The sequence below is a fragment of the Rhinatrema bivittatum genome, chromosome 9 (genome assembly GCF_901001135.1).
Source record: "Rhinatrema bivittatum chromosome 9, aRhiBiv1.1, whole genome shotgun sequence".
Classification (NCBI taxonomy): Eukaryota; Metazoa; Chordata; class Amphibia; order Gymnophiona; family Rhinatrematidae; genus Rhinatrema; species Rhinatrema bivittatum.
In genome coordinates, this window is record NC_042623.1 from 194,549,761 (window position 1) to 194,573,192 (window position 23,432).

Below are 23,432 nucleotides of genomic sequence, written 5' to 3' on the forward strand. Positions count from 1 at the left end.
ATCTCTGAGTGAATGTTTCAAGGAGTTGTGCACATGAAAACAGCATATAGTGCAGCAATTTTGAAAAGCCCATTTACACACTTAAATTCGCTTGAAAATTCAATCCTAAGGAGTGAATTTTCAAAGGAGTTATGCACCTGAAAGTAATGGTTTTCAAAAGCCCCTTTACACGTGTAAATTTGTTTTACGCTTGTAGACCCTTCTTGCAAATTGCCTCCAAACTGCCTGAAAGCAAGGTAGGAGCAGTAGTTGAATTTGCCTTGAGATATTCGGTCTGCTTTCACTTCACATGGTCTGTTTAACGGGCACTATTTCTCCCCAGAACAGAATATGGAAATTGAATTCAGTTTTCTGTTCTGTGATTTTTTTTTTGTTGTTGTTGTTTAGTATCATGTGATAGCACTATATCTGGATTAAAGGGTGATGTTAAATCCAACTTTTAGGTAGCACTGATACAGGACATGCTAGTTGGATGAAACGAAGGCTAAAGCTTCGTGTATATGTATTTATATTTTGGAAACCAAATTAATATGGTTGTTTCATTGGTACAAATTTTGACACAAATGAAATGTGAATTTTAATGTAATAAATTTTAAAATGCTATACAAATAATGAACACCTTTACACAACAAACTAGTCTATTGACACCTTGTAGTTAGTTCTTTACTTTCAGATCCTTGTATTTAACCAGCTATTTTGTGGATTAAACTACTCTGGGTGGACAGAAGGATATGAAGACCTGCTCTAATATAAGCTTGCATCGTTGCAGGAATGACGCAGCATATTTTCTTTACAAAGTGCTGGCGTCTTTTCTGCCTGCAGTCTCAGTTGATTCAGCTTTCATGATGACTCAGTCTTTTCTGACAGTTATGTTGCAGGATTCGTTTGACCTATTAGTGAGAGGACTGAAGTTATAGCAGGTGCCCGGTAACTGACAAGGCCACAGACAGAATGAGAGACAGATGATGCTTGATTAAAACATGTACTGTGTGAAGCAATTTTTTGGAGACTCTCTTGCATGAGTACATTTGAAAATAATACTTTCTGTACAGCCCAGGTACAGTAAAATCCTTAACTATTCAGCCTACAATTTCTTTCTCTTCTCACTCACCTACAAATTAATTCTCTGCAGCTCGTCATTATCTATTTGCTCTTCTCTCCCTACACTCTTCCTTGTGAACTCCATTAATCAGGCAAATCATTCTTATTTAAAAACATGTATTACCTGCCCTTCCTATGTTCAGAGCAGGGTACAATAAGAACTTACACAATCAGATGAATGGATAGGACACAACAGTATATCAAACTTACGAAGAAGGAGAGTAACAGGATTCTTCAGGATGGGGAGAAACAAATGATTAGCTAGTGGGTACATTTCTGAGATCGTGGCCAGAGGTGAATGGTAGTAGTCTGCTATGTAGCACCATCCGAGGAGGGACAAGTAGGGGGTGTTCTATTATTTGGGATTGGGAATGCTTTCTTGAAAAGAAAAATTTGTAGGTCTTTTTTTTATAGGAGGCATCTTTCTTCCTTAGGTAGACTGTTCTATAGTAGTGGTCTTATGGAGAAGAATGCTCGTTCTCTGGTTTCCAAAAGGTGGGTGAGCTTTGGAGGCATCCAGTAGCATTAGATTAGACTATCTGAGTGGTTGAGAAGGGGCGTGGATTTTTATTGTTGAGAACAATGGGGGGGATAGGTTGTGGATTGATGAATGCAAGATCATGCATGGCAAGCTTATATTGTACTCAGTAAGAGATAGGGAGTCAGTATAGAGCTTTGAGCACAAGTGAGATGTGATTGCGCTGGGAGGGTGCTGGTAAAGAGTCTTGCTGCCACATTTTGTATGATCTGTAGTGGGCAGGTTGTGTAGGCAAGTAGACCAGTAAGGAGGGAGTTGCAATAGTCTATTCTGGAGAATAGTAGAGATTGAAGGACCAACCTGAAGTCCGCATTCTAGGGAGGGGCTTAAGGTGGCGGAGCAAGCAAAGTTTGTAATAGGAGGAGTTGGTAATAGTCTTTATGTGCATGGAGAGAGGGATCTATTGTTGCTCCCAGATTTCTTATACTTTAGGAGATGGAGATGGAATGGGACAAAAAGAAGAGTTTGGGAGTGTCAGCAACACGGTGGCATGATAGAATAATAATTTTGGTTTTAGATATGTTTAGAGCTAGTTTGTTATTGTGCAGCCATTTTTGAATGGTTGTAAGACATTGGGTGATGAAAGATTCAGTAAGGGCCCATGTTTCCTTGATGGGAAAGAAGAATTGAATATCTGCATAAATTTTATAGTGCACTCTGAAGTTATTAAGGGTGCGGCATAGAGGAGTTAGGTAGAGATTAAATAATGCAGCAGAGAGGGCAGAACCTTGGGGCACTCCAGAGGCATCAGGGAGGAGGTAAAGGAATACATTTGGACTTGTTGCATCCCTTTGTTGAGGTATGAAGAGAAACAGGCCAGCACGGAACCAGATAATACTGATGGAGTGCAGTCTTCAGAGTAGGATGGAGTAATTGACTGTGTCTAATGCAGCGGAGATGTCTAGAAGAGACAGAAAGAATGATGAGCCTTGATCAAAGCCCCATATCACTATATCAAAACTGGAGAGCAGCAGTAATTCGGTGCTGTGGTGTTTCCTGAATGCGAACAGATATTGACTGAGGATATTAGTATTAATGAAGTTGCAGAGTTGGTGGAGAACTGCCTTTTCTAATCCTTTGGCCATGAAGGATAAAGCGGAGAATGGGTGGTAATTGGAACTGATAGGATCAGCTGAAGGTTTTTTTTTTATTAAAGGTTGGACTGATGCTTGTTTTAGAAGATCAGGAACGATGCCATGTTATAATGATGAGTTGATGAACTTAGTAATAAATGGAATGATATCCAGATTGATCAGTTTAAGAAGTGATGTATGGCATGGGTTAAGGGGATTAGATGATAGTTTCAGGTTATTGATGATCTTTGTGGTGTCGGATGTTGTAATGTCATCAAAGCGTTCCTAGGTTGGGCCCTCAGTGTTCAGATTCTCATCAGGTTCTTCAGTACAGGAATTATTAAAGGTGCTGTTGACAGTGCTGTCTTATTGGTAAAGTAAGAGGTGAATGTGTGCCCTTCTCCATTGCTAAATCCTGACTTTATACTTTACCTCTTGCTGTGTACTGTAAGCCTAGAATAGACTTCTCGAGTTGTTGCCAATGCTCCTTATCTGGCCATATTCATATCCAGTCTAAAAACGAACCTTTTTGAAGCTTTCAAATCTTAATCCCTTTTCAGTCGATAAGCAGGACTGAATTAGCCATTACATGTCTGTGATGAATTGATCTCTTAGCCAGTAGAGCTTTTGCCCTACAGGAGCCATTTCAGTCTTTTTTTTTATTTTTTTTTGTCCAAGCACCATCATGGATGTAAACCAGCCTGTTTTTTCTGTGAATATTTTAAAAACTTTAAAGAAAAAAGTTGCCTCGCTACCTTAGCAGTCCCCAAACAGCTATGAAATTTGTGATGTGATATATAAATTTTAATAAACCATACCAAATAAAATTTAAGAATATTTTTACTTGACCATGTCTGGTAAAAAGAAACCTGTATTTGTGGAAGGAGAAAGTCCATTATTGATGACATAATCCCTGCTACTGCTGTCTGGGACCAGACCATGACAAGGCCAATGATCAATGGCCTAAAAATAGATGATCTGCCAAATCTCTCAGAAGCCACAATCTGCCGTCTTGGAGCACAGCCTTGTCTGCCGCCTCAGGAACCGAGTTGAGCAGGAGGAGCTCCTCAAAAGTATCTTCCCCCATTGGCAAAATAGCCCAAATCCTCATGGTCTTTAGCAAAAGTACAGTATGTGTCTAAGAAGAGGCACTACTCTGAGGAGCTGCCAGACCAGCAGGTGCACAAAAAGCACCAAGCACTAACGATGCATAGTGTATTGGTGCCGTCAACCCACGGTGCCATCAAGCACACATCTTAGAACATAAGAAATTGCCATGCTGGGTCAGACCAAGGGTCCATCTTCAACACATTGAGCCCTGAAACATAAAATGCATTGATCTTCAACACCTTTTACCATCAGGGCAGGTTGCTCCATTGTCTATGCATAATGCTTTGGTGCTTCCATGCAGCAGCATTCTGGCTTTACAGAATTTTGACAGTGATGGAGGGGAATGTGGTACACCTATCCCCACCAATTACAAGAGCCCTTACACCAACAAGATAACTGGGGCAAGGACTATGCTTGGAGACTCCAAATCATATTTGCTCTCTGGTACCTCTCACATCTAATAGGCCTTCAATTTAAATTTTGCAGAGCCCAGAAGTTGTCAGGATGTGTGTGTGTGTTGCCTAGCAAAAGCTACCACTATCCTGGATGAGTACTCTTGTCTTTCCAGTCAATGGTTACAAGCGTTCTCTGGTTTCTTAAGACAAAATACAAATAGCAATGTCCTTAAATTTATTATCAGATTGTATACAAACTGATGAAACAGGTCACCAGAAGCAACCCAAAATATGAGAACTCGGAGGAAGTGACGTTACCCTCTGTGATGGTGGCTTGAATGCTTTGCTCTTGATCCCAATACTGAGAATCCTCACCAGTAGCTGCTCAAAACAGTGCCAGAGATTTTTTTCCTTTGTCGAGATGAATCTTGCTGAAATGATCTCAGGAGAGAATCTGGCCAGCTCACTAGGTGCTAGAGTATTAAGTCTTTGGGTTGCACGTTTTCTTTGTGTCCCAACTCTCCTGAAGAATTGTCAAGCTAACTGATGTGGAAAATGATTGCATTTGCCAAGACAACTCTGTAATGGCAGATATCTTGTGGTTTATTCACTACATCTAATTGCCATTTTCTGCAGACCTTCTCTCTTACATATGAGACCATTAGCTCTGCATTTTCTCTATATTCAACACATTATGCTGGACACCCAGAATAATCAGTCATGTAAAATTAAAGCAGTCATATAACTATTAATTCAGATAGGCAGTCATTACTGTCAAACCAAAAATGTGTGTCCCAAAAGTGTATTTGTATCCATAAGGTCTGTGAATCTGTAAATCTTGGGTGCAGGTTATACTGTCTGTAATCTATTACTTAATAAAGAAGTTTTACCGTTAACTGTTGCAAGCAGAGCTGCTCAAGGACACATTTTAACTCCCTAATCTGTTAGCTAGCTGTAAGTGGTATTCTTATTCTTTTAATTGTCTCCATCTTGTATTTGGCTATTTCTCTATGTGAGACCTTGAAGTGTTCAGGCTTGTTTCATATCAGACTAGGAGGAGAAGGGAGGGCTGTGGCAGGAGAGCTGCAAGTTTCACAGTGAACTTAAGCCCAAAGCTGCATGCTTTTAACTATGAATAACTCATAACTCTTTTTTCTCTCATAAGGACTAAGTTAATCCTTTGCATGATACATCGAAGTGACTTCTCGTAAAGCTGTCCCTTACTGTCTAAGACAGTGGTTCTCAACCAATGTGTCACCAAAAATTTTACATAGCAAGCTTATGCTTCCTAAAACAGCCACATGCACCTGCAGCTTGAGGAGAATTTATGGTCCTTTATTCTGTAATAGACAAGAGTGGGTCTGTGCTCTGCATGTGTGACAGAGGTGAGGTATTCTGCTGACTAGCAATGTCTGTTCTGTGTAGGGATCATTAGCAGTGCAGTTTGTTTTGTTCTAAGAGGAAGCATATTATGTTCTATATTTGCAGTGTGTTATTTTCATAGGTAGCATTGTTGCTTTTTTGAGTCCTGGATGTAAGTGCTGTAATGGTATGGTAGGTTTGCTATATAGATTCTAAATGTGTGGGTTGTTTTTTTTTGCAGGCTTTTATTATTCCGCAAAGTATCTGGCAGGGGAGGGATTTTGAAGTGCTTTTACTGAGGGGATACCAGAATTTGAATATATTTTTTGTATGGCATATTGAAAAGGGATCACTTTTCCTGACCATGTAGACCATTAATTGTACCGTCTTGGACCGTTGGTAGTCCAAAATACCAAAAATTCCTCTAACACTGTCAATCTCAAACCATCAATTGTTAATGATTATGACTGTCATACTAGGCTTCATCGTTTAGTAATTCAACTTTAGGAAGCAGCCTTATACTTAATCATCGGTCATATTGTTCAAGTGACCAATTATACCCAAAACTGTGTGTCAAAACTCATGTGAATAATTTTTTCTTATATTTCTCTTAACTTCTAATTAAGAATAACAATGCACTTATCTGTGTGCCCAAAGTCCATAAAATTTGCAGAAGCCGTCATAACTGAAGCCTGACATGGGACCGTGTTTCGGATAACAATCCTTTTTCAAGGGCTTTGATAACTGCGCCTGTAATAAATTAAACTGTTTTTGTAGCGCCAGTTAATTCAAGATGAAAGGCAATAGTCAACAAATACTTCGAATCGCACTTGGCCAACATAATTCAAAAACTTGGTTTGAGTGCGTTCTAAACTAGAGCATAATGGTGTCTTGGCATTCCCTTTCTGGCTTGAGCAACTGGAACCCACTGTGGGTGTGTTATTTAAAGGTCCCTTCTGTCAGTCCTTGTGATGATGTAACTAGTACGTTCTAACTAAATGTTCATTTTAAATTAGCCTCCCCCCTCCTCCACACACTTTATCCCACTTTTTTCTTGATAATCATAATCCTCGTAACAGCGTACGGATGTAATCTACTAAAAACAATTTTTTAAACATTTTTTTTTAAGAGTACCACTCTACTGCCACATTTAAACCTCCAGGATGGATAGAATTTAAACGATGAATCCATTGTTGTTCTTTGAAATTCAAGATTACTTTGGGATCGCCTCCTCGAGGATTCACATTAACCAGTTCATTCACCCTCCATTTTAAATCCTGGAAAGTATGATGGAATTGGACACAGTGAGACACAATTGGGGCTTGTAACTTTGCTGTAGCCAAACAACTCCGATATTCTATCAAGCAGGTCCGTATCATACGTTTTGTTCTCCCCACATAATACAGATTACACGGACAAATTATGAGGTAGACTACATTGCTGGACAGACAGTATAATTTGCTAAATACTTTTTTCCATGTGTGTCAACCCAGTATGTACCTGTGATGGCCTGGTCACAAATGTTACAATTGAAAAGGGAAATATTTTACAGTCTGGGGTACCAATAACACTGACATTGAGGATAACGTTTCTATGGCTAAGTCCAAAAACAAAGAATGTTCAAGCAACATTGAATTATCAGGAAGGCTGCTCACTATGTAAAAATGTTGCAGTAATTTTGTTATGGGTTTGATAGTTGCTTGGTTTTACTTGTAAGTGTTAAAATCCTTAATATAAGGCATGGGGGTAACTTGCCTTGAGCGGCAGTTACTGCCATGGGAAGCTTGCTGAGCAGCCTGGATGGACTATTTGGTCTTTTTCTACTCAATACTATGCTACTATTTTTTATTTTAACATCCTTGCTCTGCTCTATATAAACTCCAGAAAAGTTCAGATCTTCTTGAGATTGACAGATGTACAAGAGTTGTTTACCGTTCCACCCTGAATCAAAACATCAATCCCAGATTTTTTACTAATTTAAGTAAGTGAAGATTCAAAATTTTGTGAAAGTAATCAAATTTAATAATTTTTTTTAGAAGCAAAAGGTTCGGGCTTTGCACATCCCTAAATTCAGTGCTGCCAGCATGGACACCAGCTAAAGAGTCCCCTGGACAAGAAAGTAATTGGAGTATGACAATTACAGTAGCAATAGAAGGCTGGTCATATAAGGCACATTATGTTGTTGCATTTGTATAAGAATCTAACTGCTTTCAGACTTGAGACCAAGTCCCATTCTATTAAATTTTATCGCCATGGCTTTTTCATATTCACAATAAATACAAACCGAATTCCACTAGAGATGTTGAGACAAATCACTGGGATGAGATAATCTGGTGGCAAAAATTTTATAATCCGTATTGAGAAGAGAAATGGGCCTGTATTTGCTACATCTGTAGCATCTCTACCTGGCTTTGGAATCACTATAACATAAGCTTCGGTAAATAGTCCAACAGCAGTGGGGTGTAATGAGAGCGATGAAAAGTATTTTTGTAAATGAGGAATCAGGTCTTTTCGAAAAGCATGGTAAGAGTCAGAGGAGAATCTGTCTGGTCCAGGTGCTTTACCCGTAGATAATGAGGTGAGAGCTTCAAGAATTTCAGTGTCCGTAAGCTCCTTATCGAAGAGTGAGGATTGCGTCTCCAAAAGGGTAGGATGAGAAAGTTTGGAGAAATAAGCCTGGGCTAGCAGTGTCTTCCAATTGATATAGAGATGCTTAGAAATCTCTAAAGGCTAACAGAATCTCTGAGTTCGTCATCACCGGCGCTTTGGACCGGAAGATGCCTAAATTCACCTGGGAGCTCAAAAGTTGATTGTATTGGTACAGAGCCTTTAGTAGATTTTGTAGCGAAGTAGCCAAAGGATTGTGTATGTGCAGGTGTTCCATGATAGAAACTAAATTATATCGAGATTTCAAAGCAGCAGTTTGAGATTTCTTGAGGCAGATAGAATAGCTGATGATCTTTCCACGAATAGTAACCTTGAACACCAACCAGATGGTAGGGGTGGAAACATCCTAAGTAGTATTGATAGTGAAATGTTCAGAGATTTTGGCTTGGAGTAAAGGTAAAAAGTCTTGCTCAGCTAATAAAGAGGAATTGAAGTGCCATCGTCTGTCTGAGGAAATGGACGACTGCAAAGAGCAGGTGAGCACAACAGCGGTGTGATCAGAGAGGAGGATGGGACATATTAGCGCAGCCGATATCCTGGGAAGCAAGGTGTGAGAAGTAAGAAAAAAGTCAATTCTGGAATAGGATGAATGCGGGTGAGAGTAAAAGGTGTAGTCCTTGGTTGTAGGATGCAGAAGGCGCCAGGGATCCGAGAGACCAATGGATGTACAACGTTGTCGCAAAGTCATAGTGGATTTAGAGATAGTAGTCCTAGGTTTCGACCCTGGCCTCGATGAATGGCACTACTGCTCACAACTTTCAAACTTGTATTAATTCAGCCCCTTTTTGTGTCCATTATCGGGGGCTTAATTTCTGGCAGAACAACCCAGAACAGCGTTCTGCCACTTTTTCCCCCGGGATCTGAGAGAGAGCAGCAGAGCCGGTGCTCTATATCGGTTGAAGAAACAGAATAGAGCCAGTAGTCACATTAGTCACATGGATTATTTATGCCCCCTGTTTAGCCCTTGGAGGAAACAGAGAAGAACAGTGTCTTGGAACTGCTTGCCCTGAGTCAAAGGCAGCCCATGGCTATGAGTTTTGTGCAGTTTCCCAGCACAATTTAGGAGGCTATGAGAGAACAGCTAAAATTAAAAAAAAAAAGGCACTTCTGCCACTCCTGGGTGGCTTCTTGCTTATGCTGTAGTCTCTGGCCCTGCTGCTGGTGACCACATTGGTGAGGGTGAATGAGCCGCTGTCTCGGGAGGGAAAGGAGAGTGTCTGATGGGGTGTGGGAGGGCAAAAGAATGAGTGAAGGGATCGGGAGAGGTTGTGAGTTATGTGAAGGAGAGGGGAAAAGTGAATCGGGATGAAAGGTGCTGCAATGTGTGAGTGAGGAGATCAAGGAACTGAGAGAGTCTGAGTGAAGTGATCAGAGGGGTGGAGAGAGGAGAGTGAGTGAAGAGGACGTGTGGCATTGCTTCCTTTTTTTTTTTTTTTTTTAATCCCCAAGGAAGCAAAGAGCAGGCCATGCTTTTGAATTCCAGGTCCCACACCCTATCCAAAGAGACTGAGGATAGCAAACGGGGCCCACCGGTCTGCTACCACCCCCCCAAAGCAAAGGTGAGCTCGCTGGTTCTGGCTGGAAGAGGAGGCCTGCACTTTACTGGCCAGGAGGAGAGCTGCTGGAAAGGTTGATTTTCCAAGGAGGGAATAGGGGGTTAGGGGCTTTAGGACTACTGGGGGAGGGACATTTATGGGGGCAGGGAGGGCTCAGAATTTAGGGTCAGGATCACCAGCAGAGAGAGGAAGAAGGGTTTAGAGAGAAAGTGAATACTGTTTTCTCTATCTGCTGCCACAATGATCCTGCATCCCCAACCATATTTTGTCTACCAGCGCTCGTCGAACATGTTAAGAGTGTGAAGAGTGTTTGGTGTGAGAGAGAGAGTTCACATCCAGCCGTGGTCCCTTTGCACAGGTCACACCTGGCCATGGCCTCGTTCATCTCACCCCCCCCTCACAGTTCCACTTCCTTTTTGTTTACAAATGAAGCCCTGCCTGTACTATTTATTTATTTAATCAAAACAATAAATTTAATTAATTTATTTATTCAGCAAATAATTTATTAATTGATTAATTTATTAATTTATTAATTTATTTAATTAAAATTAATTAATTTATTTAATTAAAATAATTAGCTGGCTGGGCAGACTTGATGGGCCATTTGGTCTTCTTCTGCCGTCGTTTCTATGTTTCTATGTAAAAGTTCTTATATACTGCTTGTACAGTTGGGTAATTGATCTGTGCAGTTTACAAATTGGTTACATACATAAATTACAAAATAATATAAAGTTAAGATCAAATAAAACAATGTACAGTTACTGACTAATAGTTAAATGTACATTCATGAGATAAAAATCATAAAAGAGTAACTGTGATTTTGTAGGCAATGGAGCAGTAATATGTTTTTAGAGCTTTTCTGAAATCTTTAATATTTGATATGAGACGGATGTTTTCAGGCAAAGAGTTCCATAAAACCGGACCAGCAACTGAGAATGCTCGCTTACGAGTCAAGTCTAGTCTTGCTGTCTTGATGGTAGCCCTTCGAGGATGCATTTGTCCATGGAGCGTAATTGTCGTGATAGCATTGAGCATAGCCAGACTGATGATGGGTTGTAGATTAAATTATGAATGATGGTAAGAACTTGACACCGGTAACCAGTGCAAAAATCGTAGCGTTGGAGTAATATATTCTTTACGAGGTATGTTATATATTAAGTGAACAACTGAGTTCTGAATAAGTTGAAAAGGATGAGTATTTATAGCAGGAAGTCCTAGATACAATTAGTTACAATAATCGAGACCTGATAAGATTAAAGCTTGAAGTACAGAATGGAAATCAGAAGGAAAGAGCAATGGTTTGAGTTTGAGGTAATTTAGCAGGGAGTCAATTATAGCTTTCAAGAAAATGGCCCTAGACTTTGAGTATTTGCAATAAAGAATTAATTTGGCCTTGAGTTTTGCATTAGGACATACAGTTGTTGTTTTTCTTCTCCATCTTGTGTGTGCTCTTTCTTTGCTTTCAAAAACCCAACTAGACTACTCCTGCTTACTAAACAATGGCTAGGGAAGAGGGTAAGCTAACAAGTTTTTCCTTTGCTGAGAACGCTAAAAGGGCCTATTTATCAAAATGTGACAGTGTGTGTTAACGTGCGTTATTAGTAAATAGGCCAAAATAGTAAATATTCTCTGTAAGGCCTAACATGTAATATGCATTATCTCATTTTGATAAATAGGTCCCTAAATCACTTGACTCATGCCAAGCTAGCTTTGTTGACCTTGTTAGTAATCAATGTTAAAGCAGCAATCAAAATGTTTTTAGTTAACAGGGACTGTTATCTTCAAAGTATCTCACAGCTAACTCCAAGATTTATGCCTTTAAGCAGTAGAGTTTCCTACTTGTGACACAATCTGGTTTTACATTGACTTAATAGTGAAGAACTCTTGAACTTAGATTTTTGTTGCTTTAAAACCAAAAAGGTATAAAGAGTGGGCTCTGCAGTCTTGATTTTTCCTTTTTTGTGTCATTCCCTGAGTCACTACTTGGGACCCACTTTCAGGCTGATGCAGTAAAGTCCGCAGTAGAGCGGGCAAACGCCCGCTCTCCTGGCGCGCAGGATTCAGTATTTAAACTAGGCCCGGCGGTAAAAACGGGCAAAAGGAGGCGCTAGGGACACTAGTCCGTCCCTAGCGCCTCGTTTTGGCCCGGAGCGGCGGCTGTCAGCGGGTTTGACAGACGACGCTCAATTTTGCCGGTGTCTGTTCTCGAGCCCGCTGACAGCCAGGGGCTCGGAAACCAGACGCTCAAAAATAATAATATTATATATATTTTTTTAACCTTTTTTTACTCTTCGGGACCTCCGACTTAATATCGCCATGATATTAAGCCCGGTGCCAGCAGAAACTAGCGCCTACCGAAAGGTAGGCGCTAATTTCTGAAAGTAAAATGTGTGGCTTGGCTGCACATTTTACTTACTGAATCGCGCGGGAATACCTAATAGGGCCATCAACATGCATTTGCATGTTGAGGGCGCTATTAGGTTTGGCGGGTTGGATGCGCGTTTTCCTCCTCTTACTGAATAAGGGGTAAGGGAAAACACGCGTCCAACGACAGGTTAACAGTGCGCTCCGGAGCACACTGTACTGTATCGGCCTGTATGTAAGCTGTGACTTATGTTCTGGGGCACAGCGGAAGAGGAGAAAAGGATGAAATGAAACCCACAGCTCCACTGATCCATGTTCTCTTTCTCGGTTAATTCTGTACAGGCTGCAGTTTTTTTTTTTCAGAATTGGACAGCTGTAGAAATAAAGCACTCTGTAGTTGTAAGGCTGATCATCTTCATTTCAACAAAATTTGAGTTTTGCCCCAATTAGGAGTCATTACTTGCTTAATGGAATATGCATTGTATCTAATGTTAAACCAGTACAATACACTCTAATTTTATAAAATGATTATCCCTGGCAATAATCCTGAGGTTGGTAGTACTAGTCTAAAGTAACTGCTATGGCATATTTTATTATATAATATAAATATATTTTACTGTTGCAGTTTTCTGATTCTGCTATTTTTCCTCGTCTACTTTTAACCTTTTGTTCTACCCCTTTAAAAGAAAACTGAACAGAAAGTGGGCTGTGCTCAGTGCTTTTGTGTGGTTCTCGGCATGTATGCACATGATTTGATGGATATTGTTTTACAAGTCACTCCCTTTCAATTGTGCAGTAATTTAATTACTTTCTCTCTTTGTTCTAGTTAATCTGCGTACTATTATATGCATTGTAACTACAGAGTTGAAGAGGACATACACACTTATTAGGGAATTTATTGCATGGAGCAGTGTTGCATTTACAGGAAATGATCCATGAAAGTTTCTCTCCTGCATGCTAAAGACCTTTGTTTAGAGCAGATAACGGCTCTTTCCACTTCTGTACCCTAACAGAGTGTAGGCCACAAGAAGCAAAACTGACATACATTTGTGAGCAATAATGTCATCAAAGCTGCAACTTTTTAAACTTTATTACATTTTACCAAATTACAAACATTATTATTGGCAGGAAAATAAGTCTCATTGATGAATAACAAACTGAAAAAATACAGGTGAAAGAAAAAATTAAAAACAACCCGCACCCAGTAGAAATACAATCACTGATATCTTCTATAATGTCCCCAGTAGGAAGACCCAGAAAGATAGATGCCAAAATTATAACTTCAGGAAATAAAGATAAAGGGACCAAAGGTAGAAATAACCTAATAGCAAACAGAGCCATATCTAGAGATGAATGTAATTTGTTGGAAAAGTCTGTGGGGAAATCCTACTGTCCAAAAAAAAAAAGGCCAATTATTTAGAATCAAAGAAAACATATCACCAGATTTCAATAAACATTTGTAAGGATACAAAGTGCTGCCAGATATTAGACACTTGCAGCATCTGTAGAAAACCCCCAAACAAGCTTCCTTTTAACCTACAAGAAAGATGCATGATCATATTTTCGTCAGACTCAAAAACAAATGTGGATAGTAGAATAGCACATCTCTTCTCCTCCCATTGGGAGGTTTAAAGATATGCAGTAAGCTCCATACTCTCCACAGCCTTGATCCCTGCCTGCCTTGATCTTTATTTCCAGAGTCTTGCCTGTGCTGCTTAGATGGGAGATAAAAGACCCGAGTCAAAGGAGGCAGAGAACCAGATGGTATCTTGAGAAACTGTCATAAATCCTTTTAAAACGTTCCATAGGGACAATCAAAGGAACCTGAGGAAAATAAAAAAAATTTTAAATTCAGTCTTCTCAACTTGTTCTCCAACACATCCAATCTGTGCCGAGCTTTCAGAATTGTCCTTTACAATGGCAGCAGATAACTTATCTATGTTCTTAAAAACCTCCTCATGGAATTGTTTTTCCAGCATGCAGTTTTATATTACTGTCCAAGTTGGAAACCTGATTTCTTCAATCCTTAACAGAGGATTCCGTATGGTCTAACCTCTCACCAACTGTATGCTCCAAACGAGTGTTAGCAAATGACGTTGTCCCGAGTCATGGCTTTGGATAAGTTCTTGGAGGAGAAGTCCATTAACGGCTATTAATCAAGTTTACTTAGGGCATAGCCACTGCTATTACTGGCATCAGTAGCATGGGATCTTCTTAGTGTTTGGGTAATTGCCAGGTTCTTGTGGCCTGGTTTGGCCTCTGTTGGAAACAGGATGCTGGGCTTGATGGACCCTTGGTCTGACCCAGCATGGCAATTTCTTATGTTCTTACGGCCACCCCAAGAATGCTGGCTCCAAACTCAGGAAACACCAGCACCAGTAAATATCAAATCATGATTAGTAGCTTTGGGTTTTCCTGATGCCACTTGCTCCATAGATGTAAAGTCATTTTGCGCCTTCGTTTTGGGGCGGCAAACAATTCCTCCACCAACAAACTCCCTGCAAATGTGTGTTCACTTCCTAACAGAGGAGTCCTCATTAGTAGAGTCTTTTTGTGATTATTTCGCCTGCATGGATCGGGGTGGTAGGGGTAGAAGCTGGCCAGGGCCGAGCGATGTCTCTGCCTCTGGCTGACGAGAGGCGCCCTTCCCTTCACCTTCAGCAACAAGAGGCAGTGGGGCCCCAGTAAAATTACTGAGAGCCGCTGGGAGCCACAAACTTTGTAATCGAAGACTGTTTCATTAGGGTCCGAAGAAGGGGTAGGCAAACAGTCTTCCCTTTCTATTCTTCCCCATAACTGCAGGCAAATACCGATCGCAGGAAAAATGAGCACGAATAGGAGCCCAGGGGTCTAGCATCTTATGAATGACATCTTGGAGCTAAGGCTGCAACTCCTGTTCTTGTGCGCTTGTACCTTTGTCCCTGAATTCAGCTCACTAACACAGGAACAAATAGGCTGATGCAATACCGTATACTGGCCGCGGCGCACAGCTGGACGTGTGTTTTGGGCGCGCGTCCATAATCCTGATGCAAAACTAGCATTAGCGCGTCCAAAACGATCATCCAGCCGAGCACGTAGGTAAAAGCACTCATGACTTGTAAATTCATGTTGATGAGGCTATTAGCTATTTCCCACGATGTGCAAAAAAAAAAAAAAAGCGCCCAGAGCAGGCGTTAATTCTTGAGGAGCCCAAAAAGTGACGATATTAAGTCTGAGGAACCGAAAAAGGAGAGCACTAAAAAACAAAAAAGTAAATGTGTGCCTGCAGTCCTCTTAGAAGAAGGGGAGCTCAGTTAACGAGCGTCCATTTTCCTAGCCCCTGGCTGTGCACAGGTTAGGAAATGGCCGCTTGTAAAATTGAATATCCGTTCTCCTAACCCGCTGACAGCCACCTCTCCTGGGCACCTGAGGCCGAGGAGGTGCCAGGGATGCAAAAATGTCCCTAGTGTCTCCTTTTTTTTTTTTTTTTTTACCGCGGCAGCAGATTTAAATATTGTTCGGGCGTCCGGGAGAGGTGGATTGGCGCACATTAAGAGAGTGGGCGCTCAATCCTGTGTGCCTGTTTAACGTGTGCCGATATTGCATCAGCCTGCACATGAAAAACATCCCTAGGGATGACGCAGGTGTCTTTTACAGGTAAACTCTTTCTTCTAAGGTATATTCAGAGCTCCTGGTTTCCTGCAGCAGATTTTTCAAGATTCTGTGGAAGTTATGTTTTGAATTTTAATAACTTTGCATGTGTTTTGCAATTTTAATATTTTTTTTTTTTACTTTATAAAAATCCTTTGACACTTCTGTATCCAGGTCATTTATTTGGTTCTTTGTTAGAGGAAAAGGAATCTAAGTGATTGGGGCTGGGGAAGGAGGAGTAGAAAGCATCTGGGAATGGGAAGAGAGATGAGAGGTGGGAAATGAAAAAGGAAATCTTAAGCAGCAGAGACTGAGGGACAGAGGAGTAGGAGAGAGGCACCGAGGGAGTGAGGGGAAGGTGGGAAGAAAAGGGGGGAGTATTGGGGATGGGAGTTGAAGAAGAGGGAAGATTGAGATGAAGAGGAAAGTGGAAGGGACTGAAGGTGGTGGTTGGAGGAGGAAAGATTAGGATAAGGTGAAGGAAGGAAGGAAGTCGCAGGTCCCCCACCCCTTTCCATCCCCTCGCTCTTGTTTTTACTTTCCTTCCCCACCATCTTGTCATTCACTTGTTTCCCTCACAAATCCTGGTACCCCCCCCCCCCCCCCATCTCCTCACTCACTCACTCCTATTGTAAAACGGGGAGGACTGGGTCCTTGCACCTCCTTCAGCACTCTCCCCCCCCCCCCCCCCCCCAAGTGCATGAGTGTCGTGCTCTGAACCACATGGGGGAAGCAGTGTATCTGGGTTTTGTTTTGGTTTTTTTTCTCTCAATTTTGGGGGGGTTTAATCCAGTTTTTAAGAAACTTGCTGACAGGCTTCACCAACAGAGGCAACAGTGGCATAAATGCCCCTATGGCACCAAAAGGGACAGTGGCATCATCACTGCAAGGCATAGAGTGAGGTTAGGGGGACATTTAGTGTTACAATCACCTTGCACCCTTATGGTTACAGTGAACTCTTAATGCTTGCTGACTACGTATACTAAACACTTAGTGCAAGAGTGAAGTCACTCCCAGAAGAATTAGTTCAGGGCACAGTGACAGTGACCGTACATGCACACCCTGCTTTCTCCTGCAAATCTTAAAGGTTTTATTCTGATCTCTAGGCCTGGAACTTTCTGAGATTATCAAAGGAATAAAATGGTCAATGGCTGCTCGGTGTCCTTAGTTTGTTTCACCTTAAAGAAAAATAAAATAAAGTTAGCTTGTGCATCTGCTAGATAGGGTAAGCCGGTTGAAAAAGTGATGAAACATGATCGATTGGTTCTGCTCCTTCCTTGGCCCATCTCCGACCGATTTTAATCTCTGGCTTTGCTTCTTTGCTAGACTTGGCTGGGGCCAAACCGAATGAACCAAAAGTTTTGAATTTTTTTGCGGGGGAGGGAACAGGACTGTATCTATTTGGTTCAGATGACCTGAACCAAAGCTACTCTTGATCCAATTTCCAGTGTGCATCATCTGAATGTGCATCCTTCCATGACACACTACATGCATCAGTCAGAATCCATTCCCCACAGAGTTGCAGTAATGCTCCATTAAAATTAAAATTCTCCATCTTGGAGACAGAAAGCTTATCTTTTAAAACAGTCAAGTGCAGTCGCTATTTTATTTGCTTCCTGAAGGTAGAGGGACTTCAGGCTTCATGAGGGTTGAGTTAACTAGAACGGGAACAAAAGTTGAAGCCTTGATGGCATTACTGCTCACAAATTTCAAACTTGTAGCAAGTCAGCCAGCCGTTGGTGTTTCTGCTGCTCCTCCAATATATTCTCCATATTTTTGTCTGTTCTCAAGTGTATGATAAAGGATTAATATGAAACTAGAATGATTTTTATGAGCGCACATGTGTTCTGCTGATGAAAATGAAGGGCATCCAGGGACAGCCCAGTTTTCGTAAGATGATAGGGTCCTTTTTGGCTCACATTCCTCCCTTGACACCTGCTTCACACTTAGAAAAATATTCCTCACCGATCAGTTCACAGTCTCTGGTATGATATACTGTGTCAATGAAGGTGCTAAAATCTCGTTACATCTAAAATAGAATTTTTTGTGTCTGATCAGTACAAGAAAGGTCAGAAAACCCGGTTTGTTGTAAAATCGGATACTTCTCCTGGTACTCGGATTTCTATAGTTTGATATATTTGGCACCTGCTTGCTAAAGCTTTTTCCTTTTATAGAATTGGTACAGCAATGGCAGGTATATTTGTAAAAGGACAGCATTGTCAGTTTGAAGCAACGTTGGAGTTAATCGGGTGACATTCTGAGTGTTACAAGAACATGTGCTTTCACACTTTAGTATACAACTTTTTAAAAACAAATGTTTATCCTCTGCCCCTTTCTTGGCTCTAGATTCGTGACGTATTCTTAAACTTGCATTTTATTCCTCTACTATAATACAGAAGGGCTCAAACACAAAGATTGTCTGATTCTGAGTATACGAGCAGGTTATAAACGTGTCTGTCTTTTGATGTCATTTCATTTTTCCCTTGGTCGTCTTAAATTACCAGTTACAGCTCTTCTATAGAAATGGTTTTTAAAGTGTCCTTTCTCCAAGGAAAAGCAAGGGATAATCAGCCACGCAGGTAGTGACCTCATCCCATGGCACCAAAACGAACCATTGTCTCCAGAGCCCTGGAAAAGCCTAAAAGGCTTTTCTGGTGCATGCGTGGGACTACTGCACAGCTACGGCCACACCAGATACTCAGTCTTTTATATATAACAGCTTTAGAAGAAGTGTGCCCCAAAGGGCAGAAGGGAAGGTGTGCCAAACTGATTATCCTGCTGTCCACAGAGAACAAAGATAAAAAAAATAAATAGGCAGCAGTTCATTTCTGTAGGGCTGTGTATGAACCCGGTGTTAACACACCACAAAACTGCCACCCACAGTTCCTGCTTCCAATCAAACAATATTCACAAAAAAAAAAGCTACTTTTCTTTTATGTAAACATTGGGTCCCTAGAAGAAAACCATTCTAAGTAAGCTGGAGAAATCAACCACGAGTACGACTCCGTAGCCCAAATAAAAGAAAGCAAACGAGCGAAACACCAACAGACAAAAGCATAGTTTTGGGGGGAAAACCCCTTTTTACATGTTTTACATTTTAAAATGTTCTATTTATTTTTATGGAAGAAAACCCCCAGAATTATGATGATGGGTCCTGGGGGATGGGATTGGGTTTTACCCCTCAGAGCCTGGAGGGCAGCCTGAACAGACACATGGTCTCATAAGGAGTCCATATCCAAACAGTAATGGGATGCAAACGTGTGGACTGAACACCATTTTGCAGTTGCGCAAATCTCTTGAGGCTCAGATGGACCACCAAAGGTGCCAGGCCTCTAAAATTAAGAGCCTTATGCCCTTCCAGAGTGCAATCTGCTGGCGTAACAGGAGGAGATGCAACCTGCTATTCTATTGGATACTGTTAGTTTGGTTACATCAATTCCAGGTACATAGGGGAAGGGGTTGTCAAAGATAATAAAAGGTGTGTGCTGTAATTGTGCCTAAACAATCATAAAGACAGAGATCTGGTCTTATGTAAGCCCACAAAACACATTCTGCAACTGTTTTCCAGTAACTTTAGAAATCGTTTGCCATGTTCAACACCTGTCTCATATTCCATGTTCCCTCCCTCACCAAAAGCCTGGCTCCTGTTCCTTTTGTCTTCTTACTTGTATTTAATCCATAATTCTTAGGGAATATTGAAAGCGGTTGCTTGGCTTTTTTAAAATTCTGTACTCTCTATATAAAATTGTCCTGTGAAACTGCATTACTGAATTTCCGTTTTTGAAAGCGTGTTGATTGTGTGTTAAATTTTCCTTCCTCCTTAAGGTGTGTAAACAGATTTGGCTAGGATTATTTGATGACAGATCTTCATCAATTCCAGATTTTAGAGATCCCCAAAAAGTGAAAGAATTTCTTCAAGAAAAGTATGAAAAGAAAAGATGGTGAGTACAATATTATAATTAGGCCATAAAGTATATATAGTTGCATGGATGAGGTCACTGACAAAGTTTGGTTTATTGAAACATGTTTTGATTTGCCCTAAAGTTAGGTAGTCTATTGAGAAAAGATGGAATATGCCTGTCGAGACATGGGTAGAGTATCTTTGCTCAAGGACTTACCTACCCGATGAATAGGCCTTTTAAATTAGGTTCAGTAGGGAACAATGACAAAAGCCCCCAGGCAATCAAGACACACACAAACAATAATGAAGTCATGGAGATGGGGGTGGAGGAGAGGGTATACAGAGATCTGTGTTAGCAGGTGAATGCACTGAAGCAGGAATAAATTGGAAAGCATTTTAAAATACGAGATGGGAATTGGAAAAAGCAAGAGGATTGGTCAAGTGACAGTGGGAAGATTAATACAGTCCCTAAGAGAGGAAACAAAAGAGGCAGAAAAACAATTTGAAAAGTTGTGTACACAAACTCTTGCAGTTTATTCAAATTCATTGATCTAGAATAGTGGTTCTCAACCCAGTCCTCTGGACACACTTAGCCAGACAAGTTTTCAACATAACCACAATGAACGTGCACAAGAGAGATCTGCATACACTGCCTCCATTGTATGCAAATCATCTCATACATATTCATTGTGGAGATCCTGAAAACTTGACCAATTTGGTATATCCTTGTCAGGCCCCTGCAGCATACTGACACAAGATGAAGGAGTTTATTAAGAGATGTAAACACAACAGCTCCTTTCTTACAGCACTGCAGGTAACAGAGGTTTTCACAAGAAAGGATAAGGCTTGCATCTAATACAGCGAGACAGTCCAGGTCTTTTCACAGTTTTCATTCCAATGACAGTACAACACAAAAGCAGACTATCAATTTAACACATTGCTTAATAAACTTACGGTTCTCCTCCAGGATCCCACACTCTGCTGTGGCCTCCATGCCATCTAAATGTTGAACACCTGTGAGGTGTCCTAGTAGTCCTTTTGAGTTCTCAGAGGACCAGTCCAGATCCTTGGGTATTAAGCCATATAGGAGGTTATATCTCTATAGTAGTTAGCTCTCTTTGAGCCATCCTGTGGATCTATAAGCAAATGCCTGCCTCTGAACCAGGCAGATCCCAGTTCAAAACCAGTGAATACACCTTTTCCCTGGACAGCCCTGAGGACTGGGTTGAGAACTCCTGATCTAAAAGCCACCTGGTGGAAGAGAACAGCAATATGGCAATAGAAGAGGACCGGAAGGCTCATCTGCATACTGCTCTCAGAATCCCCCAGGAGAGGAGTCCAGAGGTCACAGCGAGCGATCCAGGATTTGAGCTCTGCAGCCCCAGCTTCCAGAGGCCCCGCACCCTTTGCAGTAGAAGAGGACCCGAAGCATGTGCTGTTCAGCGCATGAATCTCAAACCGTTCAATCCTTTGAGTGAAGATCAACTGAATAGTGGTTGAAGAGGATTGGTAAGTATAGCTCTAGAAATTCTTAGGACTTAAGTTTTGGAGAGAGGTTTAATAGTGAAATACATTCCCAGAGGGAATTAATTCTAGTGTCTCTTCCCCCCACCCCCAGCTCAACCCTTGATTTTTAGGCAAGAGACACTTTTTCAGTAAAAAATCAATCAGACTCTTAAGTAAATCATACTATTGCACTAGCCCTTATTGAGAGTTTAATCTCATCTCCTTGTAGGTTACTAGCAGATTTAGTGAACACACCTATAAATTTAAAGTACTCTAATTCCTACTCCCTTAGCAACCTAAGCTTTTCTAGGAACTCAACAAAATTATGAAGGCAGCAGCTAGAGGGGGGCTTTCCAGTGTTATGCATTGAATGTCAATGTATGATTTTTTACTTGCTGGTGAGAAGATTGTATGTATGCACCTTGTGCAAAGAGCTCCTGGCTCTCTGAGAATGAGTTTGATTTCTGTAGGCTAGAGTAGCAGACCTGGAGGAGTAGACAGAGAGGTACATTGATGAGACCTTCAGGTTCATAGCCTAGTCCCAAATCCAGTCTGGCAGCTACAGTGCTGCTTTGGATCAGAAAGGTCTCCCAGTTGGAGAGCATTACCCTGGTATAGCAGGAAGTGATCCGGTAGCAAGGACCTGCTCTCCAGGTGATGTGTTGTCCTCTCTCACTGAGGACAAGTCTCCCAGGGCTACTGCCCAGGAGGAAAGGGTTAGGTCGACCATCATAGTTGGTGATTCGATTATGTGAAATGTAGATAGCTGGGTGGCTGGTGGACGTGAGGACCGCCTGGTAACTTGCCTGCCTGGTGCGAAGGTTTCTGATCTCATGCGCCACCTAGATAGGACTATAGACCGTGCTGGGGAAGAGCTGGCTGTTGTGGTACATGTGGGCACCAACAACATAGGAAAATGTGGGAGGGAGGTTCTGGAAGCCAAATTCAGGGTTTTAGGTATAAAGCTGAAATCCAGAACCTCCAGGGTGGCATTCTCTGAAATGCTCCCTGTTCCCCATGCAGGTCCCCCAGATGCAGGCAGAGCTCTGGAGTCTCAATGCGTGGATGAGATGATGGTGTAGGGAAGAGGGATTCAGTTTTGTAAGAAACTGGGGAGACATTTCTAAAAGGATGGGGTCCACCTTAACCAGAATGGAACCAGGCTGCTGGCACTAACTTTTAAAAAGGAGGGAGAGCAGCTTTTAAACTAGAACAAAGGAGAAATCTGACAGTCACTCAGCAGTGCATGAAACAGTGAGGGCATCGCAACAGGTTCCAATAAGAACATGCCATACTGGGTCAAACCAAGGGTCCATCAAGCCCAGCATCCTGTTTCCATCAGTGGCCAATCCAGACCATAAGAACCTGGCAAGTACCCAAAAACTAAGCCTATTCCATGTTACCGTTGCTAGTAATAGGAGTGGCTATTTTCTAAGTCAACTTAATTAATAGCAGGTAATGGACTTCTCCAAGAACTTATCCAATCCTTTTTTAAACAGAGCTATACTAACTGCACTAACCACATCCTCTGGCAACAAATTCCAGAGTTTAATTGTGCGTTGAGTAAAAAAGAACTTTCTCTGATTAGTTTTAAATGTGCCCCATGCTAACTTCATGGAGTGCCCCCTAGTCTTTCTATTATCCGAAAGAGTAATAATCGATTCACATTTACCCATTCTAGACCTCTCATGATTTAAACATCTCTATCATATCCCCCCTCAGCTGTCTCTTCTCCAAATTGAAAAGTCCTAACCTCTTTAGTCTTTCCTCATAGGGGAGCTGTTCCATTCCCCTTATCATTTTGGTTGCCCTTCTCTGTACCTTCTCCATCGCAATTATATCTTTTTTGAGATGCAGCAACCAGAATTGTGAGAGCATGGGAGGTAAGCGAGCAAGGGGGTGAGGGGTGGGATGCTTGAGTGTGGGTTTCAGAGAGGGGGAGCCTATTTGAGGAGATTGTGAAGGAGTGTGTATGTGTGAGAGAGATTGGGAGCTCGTGTGTATGAAAAAGGGATCGTGTGTGTGAAGGGATTGTGTATGTGTGAGAGAGAGCCTGTGTGAAGGGGTGCGTAAGAGAGAGACATAGGGAGCCTGTGTGAAAGAGAAAGGGAGCTTGTGTGGGTGTGTATGCAAGAGAGAAGAACCCTATATAAGGGGATGTGTGTGTGTGCGAGAGAGTGAGGGACCCTGTATGAGGGGATGTGTGTGTGTGTGTGCACTAGAGAGAGG

General features: G+C 41.5%; 1 protein-coding gene across 12 annotated transcripts in view; it reads left to right on the forward strand.

Moving 5' to 3' along the window:
* The window catches only part of AGFG1 (ArfGAP with FG repeats 1), a 227,273-nt gene that overhangs the window by 68,548 nt on the left and 135,293 nt on the right, over nt 1-23,432 (forward strand). For all 12 annotated transcript variants that reach the window (XM_029615205.1, XM_029615206.1, XM_029615208.1 and 9 more), the window contains one exon: nt 19,622-19,737. In XM_029615205.1, the coding sequence (XP_029471065.1) occupies nt 19,622-19,737 (116 nt within the window). The remainder of the gene's footprint in view (nt 1-19,621; nt 19,738-23,432) is intronic.